This window comes from Littorina saxatilis, linkage group LG16 (assembly GCF_037325665.1).
Source record: "Littorina saxatilis isolate snail1 linkage group LG16, US_GU_Lsax_2.0, whole genome shotgun sequence".
Classification (NCBI taxonomy): Eukaryota; Metazoa; Mollusca; class Gastropoda; order Littorinimorpha; family Littorinidae; genus Littorina; species Littorina saxatilis.
The window spans coordinates 35955290-35976929 of record NC_090260.1 but is presented as its reverse complement, the minus strand read 5'-3'; the positions used below and the strand labels follow the sequence as shown (position 1 = coordinate 35976929).

General features: G+C 36.9%; 1 protein-coding gene and 1 long non-coding RNA gene across 3 annotated transcripts in view; both read right to left on the bottom strand.

Annotated features, from left to right (window-relative positions):
• The window catches only part of LOC138950958 (uncharacterized), a 115736-nt gene extending 95270 nt beyond the window's left edge, over window positions 1–20466 (bottom strand). Inside the window, exon 1 of the long non-coding RNA XR_011450889.1 lies at window positions 20387–20466. This is a non-coding gene — a long non-coding RNA (uncharacterized lncRNA). The remainder of the gene's footprint in view (window positions 1–20386) is intronic.
• The window catches only part of LOC138950956 (E3 ubiquitin-protein ligase arkadia-B-like), a 48886-nt gene that overhangs the window by 25730 nt on the left and 1516 nt on the right, over window positions 1–21640 (bottom strand). For both annotated transcript variants that reach the window (XR_011450888.1, XM_070322672.1), the window contains exon 2: window positions 18667–18796. Coding sequence is in view for 1 of the 2 variants with exons in the window: in XM_070322672.1 (XP_070178773.1) it covers window positions 18667–18756 (90 nt within the window). In the remaining variant the exon portion in view is untranslated. The remainder of the gene's footprint in view (window positions 1–18666; window positions 18797–21640) is intronic.

The window sequence follows — 21640 nt, the reverse complement described above, 5'->3', positions numbered from 1 at the left end:
CTTCCTACCGGTGTTGTTGACCGTTTTGACCATACGTTAAATAACTTTTTTGCTTCATTGAACTTATCATTAATGTTCATCTCTGCCATATTTGACAAATCATTGTTTAACCAGAGCCCCAGTATTTTAAATTTGTTAAGATTCGAACACATTACATTTTTAATAATACATAGCTGCAGCCAAATACAGTGGAACCCCCCTTTTTAAGACCCCCCCAATTTCAGACAACCTCATTTTTAAGACCTCCCTTGTTTTCTCAGACTCTCTGTTTTTGACCGCTGTAAAATTACCCCATTTGATTTTGAAGACACCCTCCTTTTTAAGACACTATTTTCTCAGATTTGTGGAGGTCTTAAAAGGGGGGTTCCACTGTACTACAAGTCTTTTTTTTACATTTAGTCAAGTTTTGACTAAATGTTTTAACATAGAGGGGGAATCGAGACGAGGGTCGTGGTGTGTGTGTGTGTGTGTGTGTGTGTGTGTGTGTAGAGCGATTCCAGACCTGTTTACCCCTTAAACATTGCATGTGTATTTTCTGGGAGCAAAATGAGGCAAATGTGTAGTTTTGTAATTGAATGTGTAGAATTTCTCGTCGACCTATCACAACAACAAGAACAATGATTGCTACGTTTTACCACATGTATTGATGTAGTTTGCATTTATTCATAGCTTCATCAATCAAGTTACACAGCGCACAAGGATTTAAAGAACCAAATTTCACCAAATAAAACACATTATGGTTGACGAAGCACTGCACAAAACCAAAAACATGTGCACATAAACAGACCTTTCAAAAGTCTTTTTTGCCTTGTCCTCTGCCTCCTTGTCGGCACCCTTTTTCACAAAGCCATCCATTTTCTTTTGTTTTGGTTTGCCTTTCGCTTGAGTCACTTCGTCCATTTCCTTGTGGGATTTACTATTCACATGACGGGTACAATCAAACTTTCCACCGTGACTGACGGAAAAATGACAGTGCAATGAGCATGATGTTCTCCTTTCCGCGAAGAGACAAGGCATGGGTAGTCCTGATGATATTTTGGCAGACAGACTTGGTTCGGCGCATTACTCGTCTTTTTCTTTTTGGTCAGTGGCCTTTCGGAGTCATTTTCTTCACAGTTCTCATCTTCACTTTCGTGTGCTCTGCGTTCAGCCATTGTGTTGAAACGCCCGCGTTCAGTTGTGCCCGGCATTCGCTTGGAGAAGCCTATTCGGCATTAACAAGCTACAACGCAACGCCCACGGGCGCTTTACGCGCTGCACGCAGCAAACGACTGCTGGCCGAAAACATGGATTGGAAAATGGATCGGTCAAGGGAGATGAAGAAAATTACGGATTGTGATATGCGTGGCCGAAAATTTTTTTTTTTTTTTAAATAAATAAAAAAAACTAAAAAAAAAACACGTTTGCGTACAAAACGACAGACTTGCGTAGTTGTGTAGTATATTATTCAAATTCGTAGTTTACTACGCTCAATGTGTAGTGTAAACAGGTCTGCGATTCAAAACAAACTACTGGACCGATCTTTATGAAATTTTACATGAGAGTTCCTGGGAATGATATCCCCGGACGTTTTTTCTTTTTTTCGATAAATACCTTTGATGACGTCATATCCGGCTTTTTGTAAAAGTTGAGGCGGCACTGTCACACCCTCATTTTTCAATCAAATTGATTGAAATTTTGGCCAAGCAATCTTCGATGAAGGCCGGACTTTGGTATTGCATTTCAGCTTGGTGGCTTAAAAATTAATTAATGACTTTGGTCATTAAAAATCTGAAAATTGTAAAAAAAAAATAATAATTATAAAACGATCCAAATTTACGTTCATCTTATTCTTTATCATTTTCTGATTCCAAAAACATATAAATATGTTATATTTGGATTAAAAACAAGCTCTGAAAATTAAAAATATAAAAATTATGATCAAAATTAAATTTTTGAAATCAATTTAAAAACACTTTCATCTTATTCCTTGTCGGTTCCTGATTCCAAAAACATATAGATATGATATGTTTGGATTAAAAACACGCTCAGAAAGTTAAAACGAAGAGAGGTACAGAAAAGCGTGCTATCCTTCTCAGCGCAACTACTACCCCGCTCTTCTTGTCAATTTCACTGCCTTTGCCACGAGCGGTGGACTTACGATGCTACGAGTATACGGTCTTGCTGAAAAATTGCATTGCTTTCAGTTTCTTTCTGTGAGTTCGACAGCTTGACTAAATGTTGTATTTTCGCCTTACACGACTTGTTTTTTAAATACTGATGATCACAACCACACACACGCTGTCTTACAAACTGAGATACTTCACAAGAAGATCAAACCATGGGCAGAGGAAGGAATGGCCACGAGAGAAAGGGGGAATGTACGTTCTGGCTCACCGATTCCGACAGACCCTAAATATTAACTCAAAATAGGCTTCTGGACTAAACTTTTACTAAAATGAAACATGCGACAAAATCAGAAAAATACTGCATAAATCCATACAAAAAAAATACAGTAAAGTAAGGTTGTTTTGAACCAATGCCGGGTCTGTCGGAATCAGTAACCCAGAACGTACATTCCCCCTTTCTCTTATACAACATTCTTAAGCTCCTCATGTACCAGAAACAAGCCAGCTCCGAAATTCTCAAGAATCCTAGGATTCTAAAAATAGTACCGTTCAAAACAAAGCTGTCATAGCGGGTTTTCCCGATTGACAAAAATTCTTATTACACACTCAGACTATTTGGAGCCGCGTTTGTCCTCCAGTGCCCAATTGCATAAGAATATTCTGGTGATGAATAAACGCGCTTTGTGTCATTAGCATCTAAAGATTTCTTGTTTACAATAGTTGTGTTGATCTGATGAAGCGCGGAACTGATCTTAGGGTTGTCATGGTGAAACACTCGCTTCTGAAACAGTGCTTCCTTGTAGTTATCATGCGATATGCTCGACTTTACAACCTGTTTGCTTACACCCTTTGCTTTTTTAACCACCCCTTTCTCACTTGCAACACTGTACATCTTTGCACGCAATCCAACATACTCCTTAATTATCTTCCCATTCATTTCATCTTTCATCTTTCCAATAACCTTCTTGTTAACATTTGAGTGCAATGGTGATTCTTTAGGGTAGTCGCAAGTGTCATAAAAAGAATCTTTTCCTTTTACTGCAGGACTTTCAGCTTCTAGATCTTTGTAAATGTCATCCGCTGGAATGTCAAGTAAGAATGAATCTGTGTCTGTGTAAAGTACTCTCGATTTGGGATATCTTGGTTTCAAATAATCATACAAAAACTCAAGCATCAACAGTTTTGACAACTCTAGCACAGTAAAGCCTATGAATACTGGTTTGTCAAGCTTGACTACAAGTTTTTTCATTAAGATACCATACAGCTGTTCATGAAAGTATTTAAAGTCTTGATACTGTGGTTTGGATGTCAGCTTGATGGCCTCATTTTCTCTTGTAACAAGTCTAACATCCTTTCTCTTGTGTGGGTTTTCCATTGTCTTACCAAAGCAACTGTTGTTCATCAGTTTAAAAAAGTCTTTCTCTGATGCATCAGCGGCTTTGGTTCTCAGTTCTGTGTTTTTCATAATGTAAGGTTTCATAAACTGTTCTTGATCAAATAAAATTATACGATGAACAGCCTTCAAAATTAATCCATGTCTAATGTAAAACTGTAACAGTCTGTAGTGACACACATACTTCTTTTTGTGAAACAGATTGGGCACCAGCTTTGGAGGTTCTCTTGGGTTTACTTTTAACCTCTCAGCCGCTAAAGGATAATCATTATGTAGATCATGAAGTGATAGTGGATAGTCTAAGTCAACTTCTAGTATCCATCCCTTTCGACTGTCTGGGCCTGCTTTTAATATTGTCAGCACAACACATTGTGAAAATGGTCCTGAATAGATCTTAAAGTTCCGAAGTGGAAGCGTCTGACACATTGCCCAACCATACAAATTGTTTGCATCTAGATACATGATGTAATTAGAAGGTTTCATAGGATCAAAGTCGTCCAAGTATTTGTTGTTGGCTTTGCAGTAATTGTGTGAAGCCATACTGATTCCTCCACGTAGTCCATTTTCAATCATCTGAAGTGTAGGTAGATCTGATAGCAAGTCAATCTTTACTCCTGTAAATCTAAGAAATGCATCCCAGCTCATGCCTGGTGCAGATATGGCCTTAAGTCTGAAATGGTGTCCACAGCTGAAATAGCTGTGCAACCTTGGCTCTAACCTGATTTGTACATCAAAGAAAAATAAAATCCTTGTAAAGATTAATGAGACTTGTAAAAAAAAGTATGAAGTACACACCTAGAGAAACATTGTGTGCTCAGTTGTTGTTTTTAATGAAAATGTCGCCATTATCTGAAGTCAGCAGCACTACATTTTGGCCATTTTTTGTGACATGACCTTACAGCATATTGAAACATGGTCTACTCTGTCATATTTATGGGACAGAATGTCATGAATGACTTTTCACTGAGCCAGTAAAACTCAAATGTACCTTTGACAAAGCAAAGTTTTTGAATTTTGTCAGTGAGCCTGCAGAAAATGGGGAGACAAAATTTCACAGAAAGTTCATAACTATTTCCGTAAGACTTCAATTTTGTTCACTGATCAGCTCTAAATAATAATTAAAGATTGAAACCTGATATATTTTTGTAAAAAAGTATTTTACAGTATGTTTTGCAGAGGTATAAAACATAAAAAGGGTTGTTTGACTTGTTTTTGCATGTTCAAAAGTAGTTTGAAGTTTACGTGCAGATTTTCTTGTGAAAAAAGAGTTATGAACTTTCCAACCTTTTGCCTTATAAAAAGAGTAAATTGACTGGTTGGGGAACACCTAGCTTTGTAATGCATTTGGATCCACTAGCAGCAGTCACACTGAAAGTTTGCATCAAGTTCATTCATTGGTGTTTGAGTAATTGAGAAATAAAAAATTCTTGTGAGAAAGTTATGAACTTTCCTACTATCTCCACTGAGAGTGTTTTTTGTCCTTAAATGCTAGCCATGAAAGTTAAGGTTGTAGTGGAACAGCAATTTTGCATATAAAAGTACATTAGATTTAGATACTAAGCAATTTTTGTCACTAAAGTCAAGCAGTATGCTTTAGTTAGCCATTTTCTCTGTGTCTTGCGCACTATTTTTATGTGAGAGTTACTAACTCATGTCAAAACCCAAAATATATATGTAAAATGACTATTTTCAGTTTCCAAATTACACTGTACCATGATTTTCATCACAAAAAGAATCTACTGGCTGCTGACTGTTTCTTTCTGAAGTACTTAGCCGTTTTGTCATGAAGTTCATAACTTCACATAACTCAAGCTCATTTTTCAAGGGCGTGTTTAAAATAATGCCTTGTTAATAGCAAAAGAGTACATTTGACTTTATCTGGACATTTTGTAAGAAGTTTTCTGAACATCAACCCTCAAAATTACATTTTGATAATTCCAGCATGAATCTGGGTTGACTGCACGGTGTACATAACTTCACATCAACTGACCCTCAGCCCCACGGTGTGAAGTTATGAACACATGCCATGAGTATGATTTATACACAATAATTAATTTACTACACTAAATCACTACCTCAAATGATGTGCTGCTCTTCTCCAGAGTAGGCTGTTACAGTTTGATGTCATTTGTATTTTAATTTACCAGCAGATTTTAGTACGTAGCTTTTCAGTTAAATAAATGATGTGAAGTTATGAACACACAGTCAGCTGACATAAACACTAACTAAATAATGATTTCGGTAACAGTTTTCATGACTGAGTTTGGTTAAGTAAATCATTAAGTTGTTTAGAATTATTTGCAAGAGACTTTAGTTAGTTATTTTAGTATAAATGTGTGATTGATGTGAAGTTATGAACTTTCACAAGTTTCAAACAATTTGTTTTATTTTGGCAATTAAAATCTGATTTTGTAATATAAGTGCAGCTTTAGCCTATACTATAACTCTGTGTTCTCAGTTTGTCATTGTTTTGCAAATATATTATACAGTAACTGTACTAGAGACCAACATAACAAAAATTCTTGTGAAGTTATGCGCACGCTCACATTTTATGATTTTTGTTATCGTTTGTTTTCACAAATGTTTTACTTTTATTACTTAGTTGTATGTTGATTACAAAGAGTAGCTGGAGAGAAAATAAGATGACATATGCACTTTCTTACTTTGGTTTGAATTAGCCATAGTTTGTGATGTCACGGTGTGAAGTTATGAACTCCCAGGACATTCTAAAAATACTTTCAGTTTCTGCCAACTCTTTGAGTCAGACAAACATTTTGGTGTATTGAAATCCTTTTGATGGTACTTTTCAAGCACATTTTGCACAAAAACAGCAAAATTGTAGATTTAATGATAACTTATGCCAATATTTGCTGTGAAAAAATTGTGACAATATTAATTTCTATAAATAATACAGATAACCAAAAAATCTTCTCCACACTTCATCTTCAAAAATTACCTTCATGTTCCAGCTCACCTTTTTCAGATTAAAAAACAAAACAAATTGTTTCCTGCCTGTATAAATTAAATTTATTATACCAATAAAAGTAAATTATGTGAAGTTATGAACTTCCCATTAATGGAGTTCACATCTGCATCATGCGTGGCCAAAACAAGTTTAACTTGCTTGAAATGCAAAGTAATTTGCTGTAGCAATTTGCTCAGATGTCTAAAACAGACCCAATACATGTAGCAACAATGATTTAACAAGTCTAAATTTTGTGACGGTGTGAAGTTATGAACTCCTGCAAACTTTTAAACCTGAATCTGTGAAGTGATCAAACATGAGTTTTCTTAAATCATAGCTGTTCCTTGCGTATTTATGCTCTAAAATACATCTCTATTTTCAAAACAAAGAAAATGTTCATTTTTAAAATTGATTTTGTATGTCACAAAAATGGACACCTATTCTGACTTTGGGCCATATGTAATGTGAAGGATCTAGATTGTAGTGCTTCATACATGTTCTTCTGTAATTCTCAAATATATCTGCAAGTAAACAAACATCAGCCAACAAATATTGATCATGATAATCACCCATTGTATTACATCCTAATTTATTCCATGCAGTCTTAGCGTGTTCATAGTCTTCGTCACTTATACCTTTACCCTTCAGCCGTGAGAAGTAAGCATCCTTTGGTGGTAACTCATCTTCATCAAACCTCTCCCACGAATCCATGTATTCATATGGATAGACTCCCTTTCTAACTAAGTCACTGTCAAAGTACTTACATGTGATTGGGAAAGCAGTTAGTGATGAAGATAAAGACTCAAGTGTTCCCATCAGATGTTGAGCAGAATCGTAGAAGTATAAACTATTCAGAGTAAAGGCCATGTACTTTTCTGAAGACTGCGCAATGCATCTTGCTTTGTATTCATCAGTTACTGCCTGCATGATCAGATGTGAATCATAACCGCGCAAGTTATGGAAGAAGATTGGAAGCTTCCAAGTCTTAGGATCAAACTTTAATTGTAGATTACATTTGCTGTGTGCTGCTCCTCGGAACTGCCCACTTACATGATCATGATCTCTTACTATTGGATTGTCTGTGTTTGGTGTTAGACTTTGTTCGCATATCCAACACTGTGTGGTAGAGTTAAACTGTTCTTGGTCTTCAGGTTTCATAACAATGTCTGAAAGATTCAGTTGTTTGGAGCAGTCATTTCGCACTTGGTTCATTTGCTGTAAGAAGTTCTTTGCTGCATTAGGTCCTCTGTACAATTGCGGTTTAGAATGTTTACCATCTGAACTAACAACAATAAATGCATATGAACAGACTTGATGATTACTTAGAGTTACTGTTTTAGGTAGGTCTTTTGGTAAAGGTCCTTCATATGGCACAATGATAGATTCAAAGTCAGCATAAACAACATAAGGACTTTTCTGTAGTTTGCATACATTCTTAAAATACACTTTGCTGTCTGGCGGTGGTGTTGTTAACTTCACAACCGCATCATCAACGCTCTTACAATGTTGCTTGTGTATAAGTGCTGCATGAATTGATGGAATACGCAAGAGACATCGCCTACAAAAGTCTTGTTTACTATTGTGATTGCTTGTGCTCGCCATCAGTCTACTCATTGTACGAATCAAAGTGTAATGATATTTTACACCATCAGTCATTAGTAACATGTCAACATGGTTAGTATCACAATCACCAATCGTTGGTGAGTTCTTTGATATTCTGACTGGTTTCAGTTCATCTTCCTCATCCCACGTGTAAACATTTACGGTGATGGGTTTGTTTTGCTGTTCAAATTTGTCAATGCTTGTAATGCTGACAGGAAATTCAATACCAGTAAAGTTTAGTTTATTTCTGTATGCATGATAGTTAGACACTCTTTCTGCATTTTTCTTTACACTGTACAGTCTTGCCAGAACACACCACATAAAACATTTGTCATCATCATTCTTTATGTTCAGCACAGCACGTTTTTTGACAAGAGTAGGAGGTAAAGGTATGTAACTTCTACCTCTGATGGGGGCAAATTTACTTAGCTTCAATTCTATTTTTATAATTTCACCTTCTGACCATCCGGATCCTTTCATCTTTGCATCCTCTGCAGCTTGCTCAAACCGTTTCATCATTTCATCTGCCCAGTTTCCATTCAATTCTGCCATAGAATTAAGTGCTAGTTGTCTGGTTGAAACATGAACTTCTAGCACCTCATCACTGACTGTTTTGTATTTTATTAAACTGACTATCTGCACTTTTACTGGAGGTTCAATCAACAAATTGTTTGGAATTTGTTCAATGGCGTCTTGCACACTGGACTGCACATTTTGAGGATCCGTTACTTGTAATTCAACGGTGTCAAATACTGTCGATAAAGATTCTAATACAGAGTCTTCCATCGCTGTGAGTTTGATTTTATAACTCAAAATAAAAATATAAATTAAAAAAATGAAGTTGCTTAGAATTCTTTCTCAGAGCTTCCATTTTTGTTAACACTATAAAATCTGAAATAAAAAATCATTTAACATTTGTACCACGTGGAACTAATTGTAATTCCTCTTTTACAAAGGCTCTTTGCGGTGCTGGTTCTCTCAAGTAATATATAGGTGGATTTGTCTCTACTACTCTCTTGATTTCATGAATGTCAATACTCCAGATTGGATCCGTTGCACGCTTCCTGCTGTCACCCTCAGCTTCACCGGGTGCATATAAATATCTGACTTTCTGATTGAAAGGTAGTAATGCCACTGGTGTTGTTGACTTTGGAGCAACAGGTATTGTTTTCTGTTTGATTGCATCAACTGGTCTTAACCCTGTAGCTTTAAATACCTCCAGATTCATTGCTCTAAGTACTGATGGTAATCTTTTGACCCATTCAGTGTTACGCAATTTACTTTCTGTGTCCAAAAATTCCTGATGGTACTGATATGAAAACAGTTTTTCTGCCAACTGTTTGTTAAAGCTCTCAACAATAGCCTGTGACCTGTGGTTTCCTGGAATACCTCTCTTCACTGTAACATGATGTTTTAACAGAAGCTGGTTGACAGCTCCTTTAAACTCCTTACCATCATCGCACTGAATCATTCTGGGATACTTTAGTGGTCCACGTCTGTAAATTTCTTGCAGGGCAACAGCTGTAGCTATAGCACTTTTCTCTGTCAACGGTTCAGCATCTTTGTATCTTGTTGCAACATCAACTACAGTCAGTGCATACTTATATTTCTTCCTTCTGACTGTGTCATGCGGTAAATACAGCAGGTCTATTTGATGAGTGTCATTCGGTTTAATGTTAACAAAGTGTGGTCGTGTAATTTTTCTTGGTGCAGGTAAATAGATCTGCCAAACTGCCTGCTTTGACAACCATTTCTTTGCTATATCTTGAGAAACACCTGCTGCGTCACTGAGCTTGTCAATAGCAGTTCTTCCTTTCCAGTATCCTTTTGGGGAATAATATATTTTAGATAACAAAGCATCACTCATGGTTTTTTAAATGACAGAATATTAAGATTTGACAGCACGCGCAATAAAGTAAACAACAGCCATACCAATAACAATGAAAACAATCTCGCCCACCTTCTGCTCTTCTGAAGGCTGATAAAAGTCACCCAGTTTTGGAGGAGCATTTGTCTTCATTTTCTTTCCAGTTACAAGATAGTATTCTTGAATGGCTGCATCAACATTGGCAAAGGTTTTGTTTGCATGTCCTTGCTGCCTGAGTTTATCATTCATAAAGTCTAACTGCGCAATTCGTTTCTTCTCGTATTCATCCTGTGCTTTCGCCAGTTGTTCCATGGCTTTGTTGTGCCTTTCCCTCTCTTCACCATTTTGCAGTTTAGAAAACAAATAGTTGCTGCCAGAAAATGCAAGCGCATTTACAATCGCACCTCCCACCATCATAACCAAGCTAGCCATTTTATTGTCTTACATGTTTATATTTTCTGGAATAATTCCTTGCTTCACCAGGAAGTCTTTTGTTGCAAAGGAAGCTGTCACAACACCAATTAGTTTAGCACCGTCTTCGAAGTCTAACTTTCCCAAGTCGGCTGGTTTCATTCTGAGGAGACTTTTACCCAGCATTGTGTAACCTACACTCAAGCCTCCAATCACTGCAGCGTGATAAACTAGATTAACTATTGTCTTTTCAGAACTCATTTTTATGTTATCAAAATTAAAATATTAAAATTATTCCATATGAAATGAATCCACTGCAGGTACTACTGTGGGCTTTGTTATTGTTTGTACTGCTTTGTTTGTTGGTTTTGGTGTTTCTGATTTTGGTCTTTCTGATTTTGGTTTTTCTGACACTTTATATTTGCCTTGCCAAAGTTTGTAAAGCAAGTATCCACCTCCTCCAACAACAGCTGCTACAGCTACTTTTCTGTATGATAGAAATGAGGATTTTAATTCTTGATCAGTTTGTGTGACCTTAGTCACTTCAGGAATGTTTGGTGTCTGCTCAACTTCAGACATAATGTTCTGCTTTGCCTTTTGATTTAACTTTTTTTGTCTGTTCCATTCGGCTAGTTTTTTTCCTGCTTCTACTCTACCAGGTTTCTTTGTCACTGTGTTCACTTCTGGTATTTTCGTCTGCTCCACTGTCTGCTTCAACTGATCCGTCATCTTTTTTATTCTGAAAATTAATGTGTTTGAAAGTAATTAATCCAGCAACAAATGGTACTAATAAAGCACCAAATCGATAATACAGGCCACAGGCAAGAGATTCGAGGGACTTGGAAACAACAGGGTCATGAGTTAGATCATGTGTTAAGTCTTCCTCCGAGTCGAGAGGTGTAAAATGTCCAAAAATCTTTGTGTACAAACCTATAACAGTCTGTCCAATACTTCTAACCATCTTAGAACCAAGCACTGATTCATACCGTCCATGATACTTTTCTATATCTTCTGAGGAAAGATGTTGTACTTCTTCCACAGTTAACTGCTGCCCAAGGTAGTGTTTTGTTTTTCCACAAACAGCAAGTGAATACAATCTTTCTTTTTTATCAGGTATAGTCCTACTGTCACAGATTTCAATATCTGTAGCAGTCTGCATCAGCAATTCATCACAGTTCATTTTATTTTGATGCAGAATAAAATTAAAATCTAGTAATTAAACTTGAGTAAGAACTTAGGTAGGAACTTAACAAGAACTTAGGTAGGAACTTGAGTAAGAACTTAGGTAGGAACTTAACAAGAACTTGAGTAAGAACTTGACAAGAACTTAGTAAGAACTTGACAAGAACTTGACAAGAACTTGAGTAAGAACTTGTGTAAGAACTTGACAAGAACTTGAGTAAGAACTTAGCAAGGATTTCTACAAACATACATACTGAACTGGTTGATCAGTTTTTAAAACCAGTTTCGAGTGCTTAGAAGATTTCAGATTATTCTTTATTCTTTCTCTCTCCTGTTTGTTTTCAATGACATCATTTTCTCGAAGACACTCTTCAAAACTGTCACGGTCCTTTGAATAGAACAATGTTATTGTTTTGAGTTGCTCTCTAAAGTCTTTCAGAACTGCATTGTATTTTTGTGTTAATATCCAAACTGATATTAATGCATGTCGTCCACTGAATGCAAGCTTTGCTAGTGCACTTTTCTTTCTAACAATGTCACGTTCTGCTGCACAGTCATCAATAATAAACAGTGTTGGTGTGTTCTGAAAAAGATCGAAATAATGCTCCAAGCAAACATTTAGACGATCAGAAGGATTTACAATAAATATATTTTGATCAGACCATATGAATTTTCTCTCCTTGTATGTTCTGTTATGCTTTATGGTTGGACAGAATATGACTATGTGTTCAAAGTGATTTATGTAAACAGTCTGTAATAAATCCAAAACATATCTTGTTTTGCCGCAACCTGTTGCCCCACAAATCAAAGAACAGTGTGGATCTTTTGGAAGAAAATCTAGATACTTCATTTTAACACGTTCAATAAACAATATCCTGTAATCTGCTTTCAGAGATGTTTAACTGCGCATCTGACACAACAAACACGTAGATCTTAACTGATTTACTACTACTCCCTACTTCCTTTTCAATTTGTATTGTGATTCCTTCTGATCCGTTTTCAATTCGCCTTCCACTTCCATGCAGTTTGTTGTCGTCAGTTGTTCTGAGATCCAGCCATAACGCATATTTATTTGTCAAGAAATCTTCTACGCCAACACCGTGTAAATGTAGATCTTTAGCCACAAGATCAGATGTTGGGTCTTTCAATCTTCCTCCAGTAAAGTACTTTCTTGCTTCATCATAGTGTTGGTATGGCAGCATGCCAGATGCAAATATTTGGTTTGGCTGCCCTTCAATTGTGCAATATACTCTATTGATTAGTGGATTGTAAAACTTTTCTATTTGCCTTTCATATGAATCTTTTGGTTCCTCAAACAACATAAGTATTCCCTTCATTGACCTAGCTGGTGTATTCAAGTTAATGTTCCAGATTGGATCAGCCTGGCTTTTTGAAAGTGTACTGTGATTCAACACTCTTTCATAATAGATAGGCAGCTTAGAACTGTACTGATTTTCTATAAGTCTAGCCAGTTCAGGATGGTTTACAACATCAAACTCTAAAGAAATTCCAGACACCTTATACTTTGCTTCCGGGTCTTGTGAAAGCATAACACGATCATAACTATTGAAAGTCAGGTCGTATGACAGCCTGTCACGCAATGCTCCTTGATAGAAGGGAGGATGTGAATTTATGAGTTCAAAGTCAAGTGGAATACAAAATTTGTTTCCAAAAGCAACATTGACAGCGTTATCTTTTTTGTTGTCAGCTTTATCTCCGGCTCCTATTCTAACTTTTATCCCATTGTCTGACTGAATCCCTTGAAACACTCTGTTTTTCTTTTCATTGTCAGTTAACCAATTATCTGCATAAACTAAAAATACATCTGCATTATTCAATGACATCACTTCCCGCCCTTCCAGTTTGACAGTAATCTTCCTCACAATTGCTCTTCCTACATTATAAGCCAAAGTCCTATTTTCATCTGAGCCAGATTCTAATTCTAATTTGAATGATAGTCTTACAGTGCCTGGTACAATAACATCGTTCTTACCTAGATTAGGAAACCTAACAGTAAGTATTTCATTCTGATCAATAGTAGAAGGATTATTTGTAACTATAACTGTTTGCCTTATTCCTTTTACCCCGAGAGGTTCTTTCAGCCTTCTGTAAGGATCAAGAACAGAACCGAACGATTGTGCCATCTTTTTTTATTTTCAAAATAAAAAATAAGTTACAAATGGCAGAAGGTGGATTTGAAGATTTATTTGAGCCAGCGGACGACATGAGCGAAGCAATCCCTTTGGTTCCCTACCATCATTCACTGCATTATGAGGTGGCACGACATGAACTTCTGGAAGGTAAAGTTAGAGATTTCTACAAAAGTTTAGGAGAAGAACCTGATGTTTTAGATCCAAACCAGTTCAAAATGGAAGCAAATCATTTATATACAACTAGCGATAAAGGAGAAAAAGTCCAACTTACATATAAATCTAATCCTGCTAAGTTTCTATCAAAAGTTTCACTAAAACAAAAACTTACTGCTAATCGACTTAGGCAATTAGATATTGTGCCTAGCACACGGTCATCACCTTCCCATGTTGTTTCCTTACTTCAACAAGCAGAACTAGGACTACCAACTGCTACTCAAATAGAATCTGTTCCATTGCAAGATCTTAATAAACTTGCAGATGAGGCTGATCAACTTATACAAGAGATAGAGACTTCTTTTTCTGAGGAAACTTCACTGAAGACTCCACATGAACTATTACCTATGAGAGAAATAGAAGCCCTTAATCAATCACTACAAACCATCAGAGGTGAAATAGCAAATAATCTGTCAAAACTAGGTCAGCTGGATGAAGATATAAACAAAGAGAAACAAAAACTTGCTGATGCTGATGATTTGAACCTAGAACAAGAAGTAAAAAACAGAATTTCTAAGCGTTTAAAAGATTTGCAGGAGGAGAAAGCCATAAGGTTAGAAGTTCTAAGTAACAATAGAGAACAACTGAGAACACAGGTCAGCAGAATAAAAAATACAATTCAAAGAATCCTTTACGAAGACACAACTCTTGCTGAAAGAATTAGAACGCTTTTCAGAGAGCAGGGAATCACAATAGCTAGTATACTAACTGCGTTAGGATTTGCAATAAGCACATTAGTGTTAACATTCACAGGTGGCACTGTCACACCTCCACCTCCACCTTCACCTTCATCTCCATCTGATCCGGGATGGGTAAAGAAACAACTCAAACACATTGCAGAACTATTAAAGAAACTAGCAGCAAAAGCTTTGGATGCACTTCCAGGAATCATTGGTTCAATTGTTAGCTGGCTGTTATCTTTTGCAGGTAAAGTTGTTGGTTTCATGGCTGAACATCTCTGGACTCTAATAGTTTTAATTGCAGGTGTTCTGCTAACGAGAATAAAGCAAAAGTAAGCCTACACCCACTCCACCAATTACTAGAGCAGTCTTCTGCGATTCATGATCATCACTAATACTAACAGCTTGATCATCACTAGTGACAGAATGATCTTCACCTGCAGCCCGATCTTCACTTGTCACGCTTTGTTTCTGTTCATTGTGATATGGCTGTAACATCGTTCTGATTTCTGAATTCAGTTCTTCACCCTTTCCAAGCGGCTGGGTGTCACTAGCAATAATGATTTCATTGTTATAATTTGTTATTGTTCCAATCTGCAGCTGGAGATCAGAAGGTAACATGTAAAGGCCGTTACCAACAGCAAAGTCAACTTTTGATCTTGCATAACGGAGAGAGTCTTGATACCTTTTGATGCTGGAAGGCAGATCAACTGCAGAGTTTATGACATCTTCTAAATTTGATAACAACTGTTTCTGTGCACCAAACCCTGTGCTTGTTCTCATTATGTTTGATCGTGTCTGTGCCTGCGAGCCTAGCAAGCACCACGCATATGTTCGGATAGATTCATTGATCCTTTCAACACCTGATCCAGTGAAACCTTTGCCGGTGTCTAATATAAAAGTAGTCCATGCATTGTGGTGCTCTTGTTCTATTGATCCTAACTGTACCTGCACATTTGAAGAAAAAGATGTATGACCTGGCCAGTAATCAAAATTATACCTCCTGTGGACACCCCATAAATATAGTGTTCCCATGCCATGGTTTTTGTCTTGTTTTTGCCTAAAGTCGGTCTTAAAATCTATATTGAATTCATTGCAGAGACGCTCATACACTTTCATGTTTATCCTATTGTTGAATGGGTTCCAGCTCTTTTCATGCGGCATTGGTGCCTGAAGTTCAGACAAGATTCTCCTGCACTGATAGTAAACGTGAAATGTGTACACACACTTTGTCAGTAAGTTTGAATTATTCATGTGGTCTGCATAGGACACTCCACATCCTGTGGTTGCACAGAATATTGCAAAGTTTAACTGATTCTGATAGAACTGAATTGGGTGAGAGTTCCACATCTTTGGAACACTATCATTTTTGATTGGGGGATTTAGGTAAGAATGGAATGGGTCAGGCACTTTAACGCGAATGGATTCTGTTTCTGTTACAGCAAAGTCCAACTCATGGAAAGAAATAGTCTTTGGATTGTAATATGGTCCAGTTTTGTATTTAACGTCTTTGTTGAATTTATACTGACTCATTTTTGTTGTTGAATAAAAAATGTTTATCACACTAACAAATGTGAAGACTAGTGTGCCAGTTAAACTTGCAAACCCTATCAACAATCAAAATGGAGGAATGAAAGTTGCACTGCATGAAATTATGTACAAGGTTACTTGGTATAATATCAGTAAAAAAAAGGCTAACAACTGGGTTAGAATTAATGGTAAAACACATTCTGTAGAAGATGGTTACTATGACTTCTGCACTTTAGAGAAAGAATTGTTTGCTCCAGTAGGTATTACAGCGAGTTTAAATCATGCAAGTCTCATTGCTACTCTTACTATGCCCAAAACTAGAGAAGTAAACGTTGAGTTTCCAACCAAACTCCTTGATATGCTTGGAATTACAAAAATATACAAGGGAACACGTCCCATTGACATGGATGTTAACAGTGTACTGTTTGTTCACATGAGAGAGCTTAACACATCCTATAATCTGTTTAATGATCAGCGTTCTGATCTGCTTAGGATTCTTCCACCGAGTGATGCCTCTTTTTGTAAAATGCACGTGCCAACATTTAAGACACTTCAGTTCAAGGACTTGGAGGAAGGGTGTCATGAATTCCTACACATTGATCTGAAAAATCAAAGTGGACAACCAGTTGATTGTTTGTTTAACATTACATTGGAAATAGTTCCATAAAATATTGAGTATTAAAATGTCGAGTGGACCTACAATAGCTTATCCTGTTGCATGTTCAACTATAGAGTTGAAAGATTTAGCAGACGCTATCGACTTTGAGAGCAATGCTGAAGTTGGTGCAGTGTATGCATTCGAGTTTACAGACACTGGTCATTACAAGAGAAAGGAAATCGACGATGAAAAGAAACCAAGATTCCTCAAACTAGGTCAAATCCGTGATGTTAATGTACCTGATCCAATTGTCGATGACATATACTACATGTGGAAACATCAGAATAAAAAATGGGTACTTAGTCCTGTTATGAAAAAGATTGACTGGGAAATGAAGTTTGAATTTGTGAGTCCATACACTCTTGTTGGAAAAGACGACACATTCCGTAAGTCAATCAATGCTAAACCACTAATTGTTAGCCTTGTTCCTGCGAATAACAGCAGGGGAGAAGTTGCAGTTAAACCTTTCCATAAGAACAACTATCTCATTCACAGAAAACAAAGTGTTGAAAAGGACGCTGACACCATTGTCGATTTTATACCCAAGCTTCCAATAGGGCAGAATGCAACTATGATATTTGATATAGTTGTCAGGAAAAGGGAAGAAACCACAAACACTGTTCTAATGAGAGGAATAAATCTCAACTGGAGACCATTAAATGTTGAAGAAGTCAGAGTATTTATTGCTGTTCAAAAGGATTCTAACACAATAAAAAAACAGACGTCAAACCAAAATGTTGTTGTTAACGCAGATATAAATAATTTAACAGAAATAAGAAGTATTAATCTTACTTATCTTGATTTGATTGCTTTCTACTATACAGATAAGGTGTTAAGCAATGAACAGCTTCAAAGCTTAGCAGAAACACTGGCCAGTGAGAATTAAGATAAATATTTTATATTTTGCATTAAAAAGATGACTAGCAGTGTGAAGCTTTATCCTAATATTGATGAAAGTGCAGCAGAAAGTCAACAATTCAGACTGGCACACATTAGTAATATACAAAAACAACTAGAAGATGAATTAGAAAAATATTCTCGCGCTAGACGTAAGTACTCAACAACTTACAACAGCCTTTCTAATGCCAGCACTGGTTCTACTATCCTTGCATCAGCTGCAGGTGTAACGGGAACAATTCTGTTAGCTACCGGAGTAGGGACTCCAGTTTCTCTAATCCTAGGTGGTGTCGCAGCAGCAGTTGGTGGTTTATCATTTATAGCATCAGCTATAATGAAAAAAATTGTGAAAAAGCTTGAAAAACACGAATCCATTTCCACTCTTGCATCATCAAAATTGTCTAGCCTAAAACTGTCTATCAGTAAAGCACTTGAAGATTCAAAAGTTTCTGACGAAGAATTCAAACAGATACAAACAGACTTTGATGACTACAAAAGTAAGAAAGCAAGTATTCAAACAAAAACACGAGCTGAATATAACAAGCCAATCGATATAGAAGATCTGAAAAAGCAGTTTTTAAAAAAGGGGATTCAAATAGGACGGGAAGAAAAAGTAAAAATAGAATCACTTGTAAAGAGTTAACTATTCGTTTAGACAGTCACATTGCATGTATCAGATATAATTCTAACAGTGAAAGAACATATGAAGTAAAGTTTGTAAATGAGAGAGCGTATTGAGCTTAAGAATGTTGTATTAAGAGAAAGGGGGAATGTACGTTCTGGGTTACTGATTCCGACAGACCCGGCATTGGTTCAAAACAACCTTACTTTACTGTATTTTTTTTGTATGGATTTATGCAGTATTTTTCTGATTTTGTCGCATGTTTCATTTTAGTAAAAGTTTAGTCCAGAAGCCTATTTTGCGTTAATATTTAGGGTCTGTCGGAATCGGTGAGCCAGAACGTACATTCCCCCTTTCTCTCCACGCTATGTTGACTACACTGTACCTGTTTGATGGGTGCTGAGCGGGGGGAGAGGGTTGGGGCGGTTTCCACCCAGGCGACGCTGCTACCTGCAGCAACAAACTCCTCCTCCATCGCTCCTCCTGCCGTCAGCAACACCCGCAGCAACTGTCGCCTGAACGACACAATAATTTAACACAACGTATTAGCAACACACAGATCTATATTTTCAATTCTAGCAAAGTGAAACAATGATGGAACTGGTGGACATGAAAAGTAGGTGAAGATTTTGCAAAATTATGCTCACCTATAGCTAGATACAATAATAGTCATTCACTGCACACGACAACATGTTTGAAAACATACACAGAAGTAAATCCAAAAACAAAGAGACTGCCAACATTCAGAATAAAAAAACAAGAAAGGTAGGTTGTTGGAACGTTAAAAGACTTAAAAGACCGTTGGGTTGAAATATCTGTGAATATATTGTTTTGTCAATAACAAACATTCCAACAACCTACCTTTCTTGTTTTTTGATACACAGAAATCATTTGATTTCCAACAAAGCGCCGCATTTCCGGAAACGAGCTGCCTCGTTCTAGAAATGGCAACCCTTCGACTGGCACAAAAAAGTATACCCTTTTCACAGGTCATGAATAAGGTATATATATATATATATGAAAAAGCAAGGTCTTATACAGGGGAAGTCTTGAATGGGGGGGGGGGTTACACTGTGTAACAATTCTCTCAGTGACACTCAGCGCATGCAGCTAGCTAGTTGCTGTTGTCTCGATCTATTTTGAACACAATGATTTTTTTTTCTCAGAGTAGAGTGTCAGTTTGTTACAACAGGCTAAACCATCTTTAATTTGAATCAACATTTTGCAACAATCAATCACATCAATATAGCGCACAGACTTGCACATTACGTTTCAAGAGCCTAGATTACCATGCAGTGAGCCTACTCAGTAAAGGGACGTAATGCTGTCTCTGCAGCCCAGAGAGACTGTGTGAGTTTAATATATATATACAATCGATAGTTACCAGTGAAAAGTTATATCGGAACACTGTTGCTGTGTTTTTGTTGTTGTAAAATAAAAGATCTGAAACGTTAAAAATTACGTAAAATTGGTGCGTTTTGGTTGAGTGGGATGGGTCGTTGAACTGTGTTGTTACAGCCCGCCGAAGTTATCAAAAGTGTTTTTGCTTTTTGTAATTCGGTTGGTTTGGTCCGTTATACAATGCATCTGCTTTTTCAAGACTAAGCATTGATCACTTTAAAACACAAAGATCATCATGGGCCATCATGACTTGTATCATTTTACATCGCATTCTAAGAAAGAGCAGAATTCTCACTATGCGCGCGGTACATTTCTAGAATCGCGTTGCGCAAAGTTGGAATTCCTACAATGGCGGCTATTGTTGGAATTCCAACAAAACACAGGTCATTTCCGGAAAAGCGCCGATGACGAGATGGGTCGCAACATGACCAAGCCGGATTATGACGTCAATAACACAAACACAAGCCATTTCCAACCTTACTCTCTCAAGTTCAAAGTCACTGTCAGTGTGTGATTGCAATCAGCAAGATGAACACACTGGAACAGGGCTTACCACTAACTCTTAGTCTTACAGTTACAGTCAACACAGAGAGAAAAATATTGTAGCCAATTGATAATACAGAAAAAAATATTAATAAAAACAGTAATGGTAATGGTATGACTTTTGAACTAAAAGCAATATTTTACTAATTATTAGTCATTACCCTAAGGCCTAAAAAAAAAATAGGTGTGGTTACGGTAACCCGACCTACCCTATTTTTAGGGGCCGACCCTATAACTTTTTTTATTACATATATATATGTAAAAAAAACTAAAAAAACACAAGAAAATGAGTGCAGAAAACGCAATGAAAGCGAAAGCGCTCGAGTCGCACACTTATTTCCCTGTCAAGTAGGTTTAATTTGTACACATTAGAAAAAAAAATTTAAAAAAAAAAAGTGATTGCCTACCTTCCTACCCTATTTTTTGTGGCTATGTTACCTTAAAGCCATATGTACTCGATGACTATACACGCTAATTGCTTTACCAACAGCTGGAGACATGCTAAATTAAGTTCCCTGCAAAATATTGTGGTCTAGGACCCCTTCAATGTTGAGATATGTTAATTTTCATTTTGATCTGGATCGTCCTATTTATAGATTTGCCAACAGAGGTAGCGTTGACGCAAGGGAAATAACTCCGCGTCTTTGTTTACATCCAAAGTTTTTGAGACTCTAAAACAAGCTGTAATGCATGTATGGTCCGCGCATGGCGACATATCGTCATTACATGGTCTTATGGTGCGTTTGACATCGATTATGGGCAAACTACACTTTGTAAACACGGGAGCGCGTACATGCCTTTAACCACACCTAATTTTTTTTGTGCCTAACTAAGAGTAAGAATAAGATTAAGAATAAGATCAGATTCAGAATTGTGATTTTTTTTTCTTTCATGATGTACCATCAGACCTGTGTACTCCCCAGAATGGCTCACAAGAATGCAGACAGTTGCTTGTCAGTAATTTGATGCATGTGCCAGTAATCAATCATCATGATTCATATCCGACTGAAAAATGCATGTTTGAAAGCTCTCATTGTCTCAACACACACCCAGAAGGAACACTGACGTACCTATTACCATACACTGATCCACACAACTTGACCTCAAAGACACAAAATGCAATAAATCCAGGTTGTCCTTGGAAGGAACAAAGTCACTTTACACCTCATGGACATGGATGGCCTGGTCTCTTTCACTTTCAGTAATAATGTGTAGTGTGTACATACATATGTATGTTCAGTAAAAGTAAGTTTGCTTGTCCTCTCTTCTAGTTCTATCGTTTTCTCAAAAATACCTTTTAACCCCTGCATGTACTACTTCTTAGGGAGTTCAGACTGTTCTGTCCTTGATTAAAAGCAACTTTTTCACACACAAAAATCACCATGCTAAATAAACGTTTTGATAAATAACACACA